The 16,220-nt window shown below is 37.3% G+C and overlaps 1 protein-coding gene across 3 annotated transcripts in view; it reads right to left on the bottom strand.

Annotated features, from left to right (window-relative positions):
- The window catches only part of SOX5 (SRY-box transcription factor 5), a 439,900-nt gene that overhangs the window by 40,878 nt on the left and 382,802 nt on the right, over positions 1–16,220 (bottom strand). For all 3 annotated transcript variants that reach the window (XM_053556184.1, XM_053556185.1, XM_053556186.1), the window contains one exon: positions 6,230–6,407. In XM_053556184.1, coding sequence (XP_053412159.1) covers positions 6,230–6,407 — 178 coding nt within the window. The remainder of the gene's footprint in view (positions 1–6,229; positions 6,408–16,220) is intronic.

Raw genomic sequence — 16,220 nt, 5'->3', positions numbered from 1 at the left:
CAGCTGGGCCAGCACAGCGATGCCTCTTCCTCAGCCCTCAAATTTGCCTCTGCCTTCCCACAGTCCCTGCTTTTCTTTCTTTTTTTTTTTTTGTAGAGACAGAGTCTCACTGTACCACCCTCAGGTAGAGTGCCGTGGTGTCACACGGCTCACAGCAACCTCTAACTCCTGGGCTTACGCGATTCTCTTGCCTCAGCCTCCCGAGCAGCTGAGTTCCTGCTTTTCCTAAAGCCACCCCACTCCTCACTTGTGTTAATGCCTTAGCCTCTTAACTGGTTCCTTATCTTTAGGCTTATACTCTTTGAATCCATCTCCAACTCTGCTTCTAGATAAAGCATTCCATAATATTTTTTAAAAAGGGGAATTTGGATCATGTCAAAATCCCCGATTAAAACCCATGTCTTGGTACTCCAGGGCTTAAAGGAACATTTCATAAAATGATGATCTGTAACAGTCTTTGAAAAAATAATTCCAGGTTTAAATAAGCGTAGGCAATGCCATACTAAAGTTAAAAGCTTTCTTCAGCGCATGAATTTTCAAAATCTGGACTATGTTAATGTACATTGTGAATCTTCAAGAGATAACAGTCTGCAGCCTTTCCCAAATACAATGGAACTTTTGAAACTCTGTGATGGTCCCTCAAAAACATCATTCTGGGCTAAGTTCCAAATACTTTAACAGAGTCTAAAAGTCTCTTCATGATATGAACTCCGCTTCCCCTGCCCGCGTCCCTTCCTGCCAGTCAGTCTCTCAGGAGCCCTGCGTTTTAGCGACACAGGACTTTTTCCCTGTTCCAAGGACAGGCCTTCTTCTTCTCACTCCCGACCTTCTGTCTCCCAACATTTTCTCTTTTGCTGAAATGCTCTCTCTTTCTGGTATGTTTGGGAATTTATTCAATGTCACCCATTTTGTGAGGACATCTCTGACATACCCCAGATATGCTCTTTGGAAAGATTAGTACTTCCCATTTATATGCTCCTTCAAAGGAGCATATATCCTGCACTTTTCTAAGTTTCTCTTTCACATCAGTCTATGAACGACTTGAGGCAATTTTTTTCTTCACTCTTTTATTCCTTCGGTGCGTGGCAGGTTCTGTTGAAGGAATACATGCATATTCTAAGTTGACAGCATCTGCCTTTATAATTCCAAGTTCCATGGTTATCTCTGTCTTCTTATCCGTAGAAGCCTTTACTATACGGCAGAGATCTATTAAAATTCATGGAACTAACATGATATTAGGGTCATATAAATCCTTATTACTACATGTTTATTTTACTCTATTTTCAGTGGTAAGTAAAAGAGAGGGCATATGCATTTCAAGTAATTTTCCACAAATGTTATTTTTTTTTTTTCTATTTCTGAGGTCACTGATCGCCATCAAATTTTTGGCACCCTGATATGGAGCCATTTCTTCAACTGTGAAAGCTCATGAGAGTTAGATAATACAGGTGAAAGCAATCTGTAAACTGTAAAACGCTATGAAAATATTAATTGCCAGACGTCTTTGAATGTTATCCCTAACCTCCTGATAATCCAGGAGCTGTCCAGGAATTACGATACTCTTGTTCATTCACTGAATCCCCCATACACATAAAAAATATTTCTCACTAAAACCTCTGGCTGAGCTTTGCTCATTAAAAACATAAGCTAATGAAACTTCAAAGTAATATCCTCCTTCATGTCATCATATTTTAAATTAGCAAGTTGTAGAAATAATGTGCCCAATTAATGAACTTGAAAATATTCCCCTTCATTTTATGTAGTCAGCATGCATCTATGACATTTGCTCTGGTGAAGCTTTAATTTTTGCGTGTCGATGAAAAATACATTCCAATGTGTTCCAAGATATGCTGGGGCAGAGACTGGAGGCACCTGAAGCCTCCATTCAAGACTGTCACCTGATGATGCTCCAGATGTATAAAAACGTTGGTCATAGGGAAGTGTTAATTCTCACTTGAGGGATGGATGAGTGGAAGGATAAATGACTGAGCAGCACCCCTGATGTCCAGAGGTTACCAAAAGGCAATGAGCTAAAAGCAAAGACTGCTAGCCCAGGGGCTGTACTTGCAACATCCCAAACTCTACGGGCTGCGTGTCTGGACAAATCACTCAACCTCTATGTATATTTGTTTCCTTAAAATTAAAACAGGAGTAATAAACGTAGAATCACAGAATTGTCTGCACTGTAACAGGAAAGTACTTCAAATCCCCTAGGCAAAAGCCTCTGTAGGTCTCTGTTCCTTATCTGCAAAATAACAAGTTTGGCCAGATGGCATATCTACTCTATCTAGCCGAGGGCCTATAAATCTAGAACAGTTGCAATGAGATAATAGATGAAAAAAAAAAAAACGCTTGAATTGAAAAAAAAAACAGTAGAAGTATCATATATATGTATAATATAGGTGGAAAGGAATAATAAAGGAAATGTGGGTCAGTGAGCAGGGCGCCAGCCCCATATACCAAGGGTGGTGGGTTCAAACCCTGCCCCGGCCAAACTGCAACAAAAAAATATAGCTGGGCGTTGTGGCGGGCGCCTGTAGTCCCAGCTACTCAGGAGGCTGAGGCAAGAGAATCGCCTAAGCCCAGGAGTTGGAGGTTGGTGTGAGCTGTGTGAGGCCACGGCACTCTACCCAGGGCAATAAATTGAGACTCTGTCTCCACAAAAAAAAAAAAAAAAAAAAAAGAAATATTCTAAAAGTCATTCTTCTGAACTAGTTATGCCTTTTAAAGACTCTCTTTCTTTGGAGCTGTCTATCGTGTGTGTTCCCTATCAAAAGCATTCCTCTGAAATACACTGAAACAATATTAAAAAGTCACTTTCTATATTTGTAGCTAATAGATACATAGCAAAGAGCCCCATGTCATTAATGATAACTTACCTTTTGGTCCACAGTTTTCTGTGGTTTATAAATGGCATAATACATTATTTCTTCTTTCAGGGGTGAACTTTACAACACCATTAATCCCTGCAGCTTTTAAACAACTACGTTATTACTCATTAAAGTTTTAGCTTTCAACATCTGCATTTGTTGAAAAGAGAAAAGTAAATTGAAGTGGCCTCAAATCCCTGGAAAATATGAGGGATGTGTATGTGGTAAAGGGACTTTTTCAGAAAAAAAAAAAATGTTCTAGTAGTAGAAAATTAACATCATTAAATATGTTCCTGCCTTTCTAAAGTACCATCATACTCAATATTTGGGAATGCCGGAGTAAAAATATTCGTGTATCATGAAAGTATAAATGTATTAGTTAAGCTATTCGTTAAACAGTCTAGTTCTACAGTAACATTACAAAAGTAGCCACCTTATACATGTAGTGTATATTTCTATTCTAAAACCTATTTCTACTCAGTCTTCTCAAGCTATAATCACTGCTCAACACCAAACTCACAAGAGAGAGAGTCCATAGCATCAACTGTACTTTCTTGTCTCATATTCTGAAAACCTTTGTAACTGAAAGTCTATCCAAACCATTCTACTATGCCTTATCTGTCAGAATCTACCCATCTGCGCACTCCAGCTAAATCATAAGGAGTTTCCTTTTCATGGTAACTTTCCTGGAGAATGTGCCATCAGTAAATAATCCCACCTTTTTAAAAACTTTTAATTTTCCTAAGTAGCATGACACTGCTCCATCTCCATTCTTACTAGAAAACGGTGGCTCTTCCTTTCATTCTTACTCTAAAACACCCAGTTTTCCACTTAAAAAAGTGTGGTGGTTCTAAAATAATGTCCAAAGATACTGAGATACTCTTTCCTTCAAGAGTTGAAGCCTAATTCCCCTTGCATTGAGTTAGGCTGAACTTAGGTTGATTTTTCTTATAAGGAACAGAATAAAACAGAACTGTGGGTGACTGTGGAAAACAGGTCATAAAGGCCCCGGTGTTTTTCTCTTTGCTCTCTTCCTTGGCTAACTCACTCTAAAGAAGGTTAGAACTATGTGTCAAAGAACGGGGGCGTCTAACTAACAGCCATGTAAGTGAGTCATCTTGGAAACAGATTAACCCCAGTAAAGTCCACAGATGACTACACCTCTGGCCGACATCTTTTTTTTTTTTTTTTTTTAAACCCCCAAAGCTTATTTATTTATATGGAAGATCCTGAGCTGTAACTACCCAACTAAACTGGCCCTTAAAAATTGAGATAATATAAAGAGGAAACCACTGTGATAGTTTGCATGTAAGTTTTACAAATATTTAAGAGATAATTCTATATTTATAGTAAAATTTCCAAAGCATAGATAGTGCTAGAAAACTTCCTGACTCATTCTATAAGGGTAACCTATCCAGATACCAGTATTAGACAAGGATTCCTACCACCAAAAAAACTAGAGGCCAGCGTTACTTATGACCATAGAACCTAGAAAATATTAGCAATTAAAATTCACTAATACTGTTGAGAAAGATTGACCCCAGGAATGCAGGGGTCAGATTAAAGTTTAAAAATCTATTGATACAATTCAAACATTAACTGGTAAATTTCTTGTGATATAGTAGCCTAAATAACTTGAAAACTATTCCTTTATGAATCACTTAAATACTATATAAAATATTATTCTTTAAAAAAAAAACCAGATAATAATGTTGGCTGTTTTAAGCTGCTAAATTTTAGGTTAATTTATTGCAAAGCAACAGGTAACTGACATAATTGGAGGTACCTATGATTCTTTCGCCCACTTCTTACCAGACACACTCTTATTTTTGGTGAACTTAATTGCTCTCCTTTCTTCAACCACCTCATCAAGGAACAATTTCTATTTCTAAAGTGCTGGCACCCCTTTGACATATGAGACATACATTTACAATTTTCTCCTGAACATCTCTACCTAAATGGTTTCTTGTGTTTTGAATTCAGCACATATTACATTTTTATTTTTACCCCAAATCTGCTTCCATTTTGGGCCCCTTTTTCATAGTTAATGGAGGGACAATCCCTCTTATTTTGTGAACTTAAAATCTTAGACTCCTGTCTACAACTTGACTCCTACCAGATACATTCCACTGTGGACACTTCATGTCAATTTTTCTTTAATAATATCTTTTCAAAATATTGTCTTGTAATTTAGCATTGCTTATTTCTGTCTCACGGAACTTACTCTCGCTCTACACTAAAATAACAGTTTCTCCAATTCCAATATCTTTCTTCTGCAATACTCTTTTTAAAGTTCCGATTATATTGCTGCCTGGGGAAAACATCAAAATTCCTTAAGTTAGCATTCGATCAGATTCCATGTGACACCTTCAGTTTTAGTTCTAATCACTTTCCCCTACTTACTCTTTTCATAATCTCGGCAACTCAGTTTATTTCTCAAAAACATGCTATTTTACCCAGTGTTTTTTTCTTACTGCCTACAATGCTTAAAAATGTATCTCTTCTTCAAGGCTATTTCCAACTTACTTTTCCTTGATTCTTTGCAAGCAGAATCCAACACCCGCCTCTTTCTGACTGGATGATTGTATCTGTGCTCTGAAGTAGCACTTCCTGGAGCTGACTTATACTATAGGACAAATGACTTTTCCTCAACTAAACCATAAGATCCTTGAGGCCTGGTCTATGCTAGTCTCCTGAAAATTGTACTCAAATAATAAACATGCACATATCAATAAATGTGGGTTCAAATAAGCATTTACAGTCTAACATAAGAAGACTAAAATAAACATTATTTAATTTTTCAAAGTCAACTTACAGAAATATTTTCTGTTTACTGAATTTACAATTATTACTGAATCGACGCTATCCACTCTTTTATAATACTTTGATGTCTTAAAGTAATTCTTAAGCAGGATGGAACTGAACAAACTTCACATCCTGAGGGTTGATTGCTGATCCAGGCAGAATGCCTTTCATCGTTACATATACTTTGTACATGTCAACCAAAAAATAAATGGAAATAAATTTCAGTGATGGAAAAGACGGGTCACCTAACAACAACATTCTGGAACCACTGCTCAGTGTCTTTAGTCATTTAGGCTCTTTTTTGTAAACTTAGGGAGACAGTTAAATATATAAATACAACCAATGCTATTAGATTTTCAGGGGGACATTATAACTTGGACATCAGTAAGAAATTTCATTTGCATGTTTAAAGCAGACTGATGTGGTTCTTCACATTGAAACTCTCCAATAGAACTCAAGCCATGCGAAGGGTAAATGTGATGTGCCATTTCAGGAGGATTTCATTCAATAGCCATAAACAGAAAATCAGCAAGAACAAAAGAAACAGAACTTACCTATTGTGCTAACTCTGGTTGAAGGACTAGCTAATGCTGCTGGGACAGAGGCTTTGAGGGGGCCTGCCCCACTGTTTATTCTCAGAGCTGGCATATGGGGAGAGGTGGGTGATGTGGGTGATTTGCCATCAGAGGTCTTGGGTTTAGCTGAGAGGTTCAGTGGCTGTGCCACTTCATCCTGCAATGATCATCAGAACATGAGCTGTGATAAGGAAAGGCCGATCAAAAATGCCCATAAAAACACAGGTAGACAGCCTATCACCTCCCATCAAATTACTCTACTCCTCAGCCATCTTCACATTCAATCTGAACATCACAGCGTCAGCATGATGTCACTTTCACCTACAGATTATGAAACACGTAAAAGAAAGCAGACAAGTACTCAGCTATGCACAGAAAGCACATAATTGATGCAACCTATAAGAAATAATCTTAAAAAGCTCTTCTTTGTACTATCCATTTTTATTGAGAGACATGACATAATAAATATAAAATTATGATGCAGGTGGGTTTTGTTTAACCTCTGAAGAACTGGAGTTGAATCTGAAGCATCTTTCTAGCCCGGTGCTTCGAGTACCTGGAGCACCCATGATTGAGGACTCACACGGCTGTGTGCCTCTGAGCAGAACCACTCTCCAAATTAAACATACACCAAAAATAACATTTTCTAACTCCTTTCTCCTAGGTTTCACAGAAACACTTTTGGATTTGATCTAAAAATGAAAATAAACACAATGACCATCACTTTAATAGGTACTACTTCTTTGTACCTGCTACTGTTCTAAACACTCAACAAACAGCAAGCTTTTAAAATCAGATGTGTTTTCCCAATTTTCCGGAGCTTCCTACATGTGGCATGAAGATTTGTATGTGATCAGTGCGGTGTGGGGATGATTACCGACTGTTTTATCCTTATACAGGCCAAACACAATTCATATGTAAAATTCATGGACACAATATCATTAAGATTTCTACCACATCATATAAGAATATAAAAGAAGGATAATATTAGTGTTACATTACTCTCTTTGAAAACAAAGTTGTCTTATTCCTTTTCTGTGCTCTAAATTTGGGATATTGCACCACGACTTTGCATATTCTTATTTACATTATTTCCAACTTTACATAGATATTATTGTAGACAAAGAATTTAGTTTTTACATAGCTACTATTTTATGAGTTAAGAGTGTAAAATATCTATCAAAAGCAGGATAACTTGTTGAAAGTAGAATAATTTTTAACCATATGGTGAATCTAGGGACATAAATGTATCTGTTAATTAATGCAAACAAAACCGTATACACAGATTTACCCCAAAACCCCTTTACAAAATCCCTTTGCCAGAATGGTTAAATGATATAATAGAACATCTATTTCAAATTTATATCTTTAAGTGGTTTAATATTATCAGATATTTTTAATTCTGTTGCTAGGTGCACTTAATGAAACCTATGAACAGTCCAGGAAAAATCATTCTTGTGACTTTTTTTTAACATTTGTTTTTGTTGTTGTTTTAACTTATGTTTTGTTGTTTGTTGTTTCAGAGAAAAGAACAGTTCTTTGAAAATCCATTAGATAATTCTAACTGGCAATCTTCTATCATGTGAGATCCGTAAATACACCAAATTGATATTGATTTATAGAATCTTGATAGGAAGTAAAATAAAATAATCCATAATTAACTCGATATATAATTTGCAGAAGTTTACTTCAGCATTTTAAAAACTATCAGGGCAAAATTATCCTTAGGATCGTTCAATCTGAAATATTTAGATGAACTGTTAGGCCATAACCCATATGTGTGATGCTACGGTTGGCAGAAACCAGAAGTGCTCTGTCATTTCACTATACTCAACTACAGACAGGTAGTTCTCAAAATGTGGCCCTGGGACTTGCACCATCACCACTACCCAGGAACCTACCAGAAAGGCAAATTCTCTGCCATAGAAACTTAGGGGGTGGGGCCTAGCTGTGTTTTTCTTTTTTGTTTGGGGTTCATTGAGGGTGCAAAGAATTAGGTTGTACCGATTGCATTTGTTAGGTAAAGTTCCTCTTATAATTGTGTCCTGTCCTGCAAGAGGTGTGTCATACACCATAACCCCACTAACCCTTCTCCCTCTCCCTCATTCCCCTACCCCCACATCATATGAACTCATCTACTGCCTTCTTGTTAGAATTAAGTACACTGGATTCTTGCGTCTCCTTTCTTGTGATGCTTTACTAAGAAGAACGTGTTCCACCTCATCCAGGTTAATACAAAAGATGTAAAGTCCCCATCTCTTTTAATGGCTGAATAGTATTCCATGGTGTACATATACCACAGCTTGTTAATCAATTCCTGGATTGATGGGCATTTAGGTTGTTTCCACATTTTGGTGAGTGTAAATGGAACTGCGATAAACAGTCTAGTGCAAATGTTCTTAGGATAAAAGGATTTTTTTTTTTCTTCTGAGTAGATCCTGTAATGGGATCACAGGATCAAATGGGAGGTCTAATTTGAGTTCTTTGAGGATTCTCCATACTTCCTACCAAAAAGGTTGTATTAGTTTGCAGTCCCACCAGCAGTGTAAAAGTGTTCCCTTTTCTTCAAATCCAAGCCAGCATCTGCAGCAATCTGTGTTTCAAAGTTAAAAAGCCACTGCCTCAGATAATATCAAAGGAAACTATTAAAAAAGTTTTTTTAGTCAAAACCATTTTTAAAAGCCTCTTCATTATAAATAGGTAACATTAAACATTAAAAACATTATAAGGAGGTAATACTATGTCAGTCTTTAAAATATGATTGGGGAATATCATATGCTAATAATAATAATAATACATGAAAACACACGTATGTACAGGAAACTAAATGCTACTGAGGTTCAGTGGTGCAATGAAGCCTGGAATCTATATCTTCTCCCTGTCAATTATGCCTGAATATCCTGACTGGGACACGGGGGCTTTCCTGACTCTCTACTATGCAGCTGTAAATATTCCAGGCAGTGTTTCCTCCTATCAAATGTTGCACCTGCTCACTACCTTTGTGTGAAACCACTAGCTTCTCTCATGGCAGCCTGAGAATTTCCTTTTGATAGCATTACAATTTTTACAAAAGTTTTGGGGGGCTGCTTGGAGACATTACAGGAAGTCATTTCATGTGACTCTGCAGAAGAAAAAAAAATACATGAACAAAGGTATTTCCCAGAGTTGGAACAGGAGAGATTTGTGAGCACAGAGCAAACAGAGGGTAACTGTGTATGGGGGCAGGGGTGGGGATGGTGTTGGCGGTGTTGACGAGGAGGGTGTGGGGGCTGGCGTGTGTCTTAGCTTTAGGTGCTAAGAACTATGACATGCACGTGCTTGAAGATGAATGTTCAAAGCGTTTATTAGAGCAAGAGACCCACTAGAACTCAATAGTCTCCTCCCTTCAAAGTAGCACACATGTCTGAAAGCCAAAAAGTGTAAGGCCCCAAGGACAGAACAGAGGTTGACAGTTCCGAAGTTGATATAAATGTCATTCAAGATTGCCCTTTCCTTCTCTTCTATTGTGTGACCAGCCTAATTGTACATTAATAAGAACTCAAATGCTTCATCCTTAGACTGGTGGCAATATAAATAATGTTGACCCATTATTATGATATTATTTTTCAATTTGATTCTTTTAATAATTTACTACTGAGCTACTATACCAAATGCCTATTATTCATGAAGAGTATATTACAGTAGTTTCCCATTCTCTATTAATTATTTTGACTAGATGAAAATTTAAAAACCTTACCTATGAAATAGATGTGGACTATTTATGTATGGCATGCATTCTTATAATTAGAAATGTGAACAATAAATGCAAAAGGTAAGACTTTTTCCTCTTTCATTTTTTACGTGTAATATCTTACCTAGGAGAAACTGGAAAGCTTAACATGATTAACCTCCATTATTACAAGTAAAATATACATTTTAAAATAGTAAATACGTAATTTACAAGTAAAAATGTAAGTAACTTTCCAGGTTAAGAAAACATCGGAAAATATTTCATTTCCATTGAACATACCAGCAAGTAGTGAACAAAGCAATTTGTTTTTAATTACCTTCCGCATTGTTAAATAAGTTTGCCAATGAAAAGTTCTGAAAATAGCCTATTTTATAATTATTTCATTTATATACAAAGTGAAAGTTAAGGACAATTTATGTATCTGTTGGCTAGCTCCAAAATTGTCTATGATAAATATGAGCTAAGTATTTAAGCTTAAGTAAACATGTAAGTTAAGACAAACAAGTTTTAACAAGTAGAAGGCTCTGATTTACATTTACGGAGTTCATGATAAACATTCTAAATAGTTTTTCTACTATTCAGGACTATGAAGTCTTTAGTAGTCTCCTGGAGAAAAGTAAGAGTCAGAAAGTTCTAATGAAACCAAGGTGTTTGCATAAAATATTTTTAATTTATATGACAAATTTAATCCCAAAATTCAAAGGCATGGATGGAATGTAATTCCTGAAATTCAGACCTAACATATAATTCTATCACATAGTAAACCACAGGAAGGTTAATACACACGTTTGCCATCTTATATATTTGCTGTGAGTTCAAGGCATAAATCGACTTATTTTGGTGTCTATGTGTGTTTTACTTCTCTGTTCTCTACATACACAGCGTTGAAGATGTCCTTCGGTAATGTTAAAGAGTTGTTTAACTAGACAATTCTTGAAGGAAAATCCCAAGGGTTCATGTTCAAAATACATAGTAGAAAAAATATATATTATTTTGTATATTACATAGAAGTTTTAGGAGCCTATTCAAAAATAAACTTCTCCTATATCCACTACTGGGTAATCTTAATTGTTTAGGATAAAATGCAAAATACATAAAATACCAATGAACATTTAGTTCATGTGTGTTTTATTAACTTATAGATACTACGACTTGTCTCAAAGCAAATGTCTCACTTCATACTAGCTTGTGGTCAAAGTCAGAGAAACAGTAGAGAGTCGAATTAATTAATGACAGCCAATGGCAATTTCCTTTTAATTTATTTCCTTTTAATTATATATTTTTATTCAATCATTGCATGGCTATTAATCAAAGTGCTTTTATAAATGAAACAATGTTAAATACATAAACAAACTGACCCCAAACTGACCCCAGTTCCGCATATATTTATACCAAGGGTTTAAATAAAAAAGTAAATATACACTTCATTTCTTTTCTACTACTGACCACAGAAAACCAAAGCCTCAAAACCAGGTGTCTAGATACTAGTCAATTTGTATTTTGGGGACATATCAAAGCAAATGTGTTTATTAACACAGATGAATAAATAAATTGGGTAAAGAAAAGAATGTGCCACAAATATGTAGCCTTACATGCAGAGAAGAAATCCAATTGTCACCATGGACTCAGAGGTTATTCCACATAAACTTAACACTGTAAAGTAATTGTATAAACTTAAATATATATTTCACTTAGTTGGTTTTCAAATAATAAAGTTTGTTCTAAAAAATCATATGACTCTGACATCATTACATAATATTCATAATTTAATAATGTGAACAAATGACGTAACAAAAATCGAATGTAAGTTAACGAAGAACAAGCGTTCTGTTGGAATCCTGGAAGTTTATTTCTCTCTCCCCACTCCTTAGCCTTTCAAATTCTTTGCTAAGGAATTTTAACAGAGAGCAGGAAAACAGAGATTCCAGTACCCTAAAGAAACCTATTCATTTTTCCTGTTTTTCTCCTTGTACTTCACAACAGAGAAATACACCCACATGTGGGTTGCTGGACCACCACGTGCAGTACTCGGGATATGCAAACGATCACAGCCACCAGCATAAAAATTTCATCCCTATTTACATGTCTATTAATTCTCATTATCTATTTGAGGATCTGGTTTAAACATTCCACTTCCTTAAATATTTACCTAAATTAATTACTAGAAATCAAACATTAATTTGGCAGCTAACACATTTATACCACTCTAATGGCAGTAGAAAAGAACACATAAATTTAATCATCCATCCATTCCTTCATTATTTATTGAGTAGCATTTCAATGACTTATTAATGGCTATTATATGCTGGGCATTAGAAAAACACAAATCAACTGATATTTAGGCACAGGGCTCTCAGGCTTTGGTTTTCTGTGGCTCAGGAATAGAGAAGGAGGTCTATTTCCTTTAGATTTAAACTCTAGGTATAAATGTATGTGGAACTGGCACAGGATTCCCCCTGCTCAGGGCTGGACATGGACCCCATTTCCTACGCCCAACCAGGCCCACATTCCCTGGGTCCAAAACAGGCTCAGACAAGCCAGTCTGACGGGTGCGGTACCAAAGCCACCACTCCTGGAGCAAGAAAGTGCTACTAAAGAAACAAGAAAGGGCTACTTCTGGAGCAGAGAACACCCCGGACAAAGACCACATTCCTATACAAGGGGAGTTTTAAAATTAAGTTGTGCCCTCAAGCCCCTGGCACCAAGTGGTTGTAACATTCCCTATCTCCAAAAACCCACTGCCCATAGGATGGGAAAAGTGGTCAATAAACCACTGGACAGAAGACCCAGATGGGTTACCCAGTCAGTTCCCTGCTCTGCTGCGCCCGAGGTCTTATCTTCCTTCTTACCTATCAATAAAATCTATCCTGTCCCTTACTCATGGTGGTCCATGGATTCATCGTTTGAATCTCCCAGACCAAGGACCCGGCAGAGAGAGAGAGACAGATGCTGGCTACAGAACTGTGTTGTTGTTGTTGTTGTTGTTTTTTTAACTGAATTATTTGAGGACAGTTTGCCTATACATTCAATACATTGTTTCATTTATTAAAAAAAAAACACTTTGATGGGCGGCGCCTGTGGCTCAGTGAGTAGGGTGCCGGCCCCATATGCCAAGGGAGGCGGGTTCGAACCCGGCCCCGGCCAAACTGCAACCAAAAAATAGCCGGGCGTTGTGGCGGGGCCTGTAGTCCCAGCTGCTCGGGAGGCTGAGGCAGGAGAATCGCCTAAGCCCAAGAGTTAGAGGTTGCTGTGAGCCGTGTGACGCCATGGCACTCTACCCGAGGGCGGTACAGTGAGACTCTGTCTCTACAAAAAAAACAAAACACTTTGATTCTTTACTAGCCATACAATAACGTAATAAAAATACATATATAATTTTAGGCTTCTTCCTCTGCATGATTTGAAAACTATGATTGTTCCCCTATTTATCGTAAACACTCCTGCGAGGTAAGAAGCAATAATAACATATGGAGAAGAGTAAAGGCATTTGTGAAACAGGCTGCAAAATTAATCATGCCGCTGCTATTATCCTCTCTGATGAAATAATCGTATTAAATTAAGCAGGGAAGTTACATGACAGGCTGGATTGCATAATGAGCGCAGACAGGACGCTTCTCTTCCCTTCCCGAGCTTGTGCTCGCATCCAACCTTTTTCTTCTTCTGCTCCTACTGATCACCGTGGGAGCCCTCTTTCACTTCTCCTCCCCAAATAATTTCTTTTCTACAATTCAGTAGAGGCGCGTCAGAGAAAACAAACAACAACAACAACAACAAAAATCAAACAGAAACATCATGAGGATCTCCCCAAAACTCGCTGTGCTTCCCTTCAATGAAGAAGTTAGGTTTACATCTATGTGCAAGAGTCAAGCCAAGTAACATGCGATAAAGATAACTGTAAGAAACTTAAAATTATTTTCTTTGCCCTTGAGGATTTAAAAGTCCTCCTCTATGGCCATCCCAACTCGGAATTTAATTAGTAGGTTCCTAAAAATCAAGGCTATCATCTCACATGGCAACATAGTCCCCTTTCGAGGAACAGATGCTTAGGTTTGGAGTTATAAATTGGGAAATGCCTTGTTAACCAGGCAGAAAGAGCTCCAGGAATTCTTTGATAGGTACGCTTTTGCTGTGTTAATGCTACAATTAGACTTGATTGCCATTTAAATGCAAGCTTAAGTTATTTAGCTGAGGGTAATACACTCCCCACTTCTCACTTGGCTTCCTTATTTGGCCATTTTACACTTCTCCTCAATGTATACCTGCCTTTTTTAAAAGCAGATGTTAGCGAATAGTGTGGTTGGGGAGCATTTGCATCAATGTGGTGATTGTACATTTCTTTTACAATTAAATTGTTGGCCCTTCATTCATTTAAAGATATTCAAATAGTATCCATCATCTAATTTGTTGTTTAAAATGTCCCCTGTTCCTTCTCCCTTAATACTTTAATATTTTCTGATTTGTTGAATTAATTTCTCAAGACTGCAAGTTATACACACACACACATACACACCCCTATTTGAAAACAGAGAATACAGAGTGTGGCTTCTGAAATATCAATTTTATGTTTCACATTCTTTTTTTGGTGTGTGTTATTGTTGTTGCAGTTTGGCCAGGGCTGGGTTTGAACCCGCCACCCTCGGCATATGGGGCAGGCGCCCTACTCACTGAGCCACAGGTGCTGCCCCCACATTCATTTTTTAATTAAAAAATTGCTTTGAAATACTTAATCTAGATACTGCCCTTCTTTCCCCACACTAAGTCCTTCTGTGATAGCCAGCCTCCACGATGGCCCTCAGTAATTCCTGCCTCCTCATGTTTATGTTCCTATGTCATCCCCTCCCATAACGTAGAACTGATCTCTAGGTAAGCCGTAAGATCTTGCAGAAATGACAGACCCCTGTTGCCAGGTCATAAAAGACATGACAGTTTCTACCTTCCTCTTCCATTAAGCACTGGCTCTGGGGCAGGGTTTCTCAACTGTGGCACTGTTAATATTGGGGGTTGGATAGTTCTTTGGTTTTACATGGCTGTCCTGGATATTGTAGGATGTGTCCCAGTATCTCTGCTCTCTACCCACTACCACTAGATGCTCCTGGCACCTTCACTCAAGGAGTTAACAACCCAAAGTATCTCCAGACACTGTCAAATGCTTCCTGGGGGACAAAACTGTCTGCAGATGAGAACCAATGCTCTCAGGGAGGCCAGCTGCCATGCCAGGAGGACATGTGCATAGTCCCACAGAGATAGCCATAGGGCAAGAAATGGAGGCCTCTTCTCAACAACAAGCACCGTTACCCACATGAGTGAGCCATCTCGGGGGTGGCAACACCAGGACCAGTTTAGGTTTTCAAATGACTGCAACCTCTGAGAGGCCATTAGGGAGATCTACCCAGGTAAACTGCTCCAGATTCCTGCTCACTTACTTCCTGCAAAGTAAGTATCTGTTGTCAAAGCCACTGAGTTTTGGGGTATTTTGTTAGGCAGTGATGACTAATTCATCCCCTAGAGACCAATGATAGGAAATATAACATATGTTAAGTTCTTATATAATTCCCAAGCATTTCTTAACAAGACCTCATTTTTACTCCCAGAAAAATACTTGTTTCCCATCATACATGAATATAGTTCATTAATCTCCTGTAGTTTTATTTATAATATTTTGTGGAGCCAAATGCTTTTCCTGTTTACCTTTCCATTACTTCTCTTGTAATATTTCCTTTACTTTTCCTATAACGTCTTTAATTTAGCTTTGAATCTTTACTTTTAGATTAACTATTTAATGTTTACTATTTATTTCTAAAATATTCTAAAACTATATGGTAGAAATACGGTTTTCATATACTTACGGAGAAAAGTGATAAAGGAAAAGACCTTTAGCTTATGATACCAAATGAAAACTCACTCATAGAAATTCCACAGAATAAAATGTTCTACCTCTACTTGAAAAGAGGAAGAACAGAAGTAATACAAGTGTCAGCACGAATTATTTGATGAGAACAGTTATAACATGAGACAGTTTGAAATGTAGGGTGTTTCATACTCAACTTTGTTTAACCTCTGGTCTCCAGACACCTTCAAATCCCTAATAATAATGGTTATTTTGTCCTATGGCACTCATTACAGTGGGATGATTGCTATTATCTCTTAAAATGATTAATAGTTCTTCTACCAAGAGGCTAAAAGGAAGCATAGAGCAGTAAGAATTGATGTTAATAATCATACCAATTCCTCTTATTAACC

This window comes from Nycticebus coucang, chromosome 12 (assembly GCF_027406575.1).
Source record: "Nycticebus coucang isolate mNycCou1 chromosome 12, mNycCou1.pri, whole genome shotgun sequence".
Taxonomy (NCBI): domain Eukaryota; kingdom Metazoa; phylum Chordata; class Mammalia; order Primates; family Lorisidae; genus Nycticebus; species Nycticebus coucang.
This window is presented reverse-complemented; position numbering and strand designations above follow the sequence as displayed.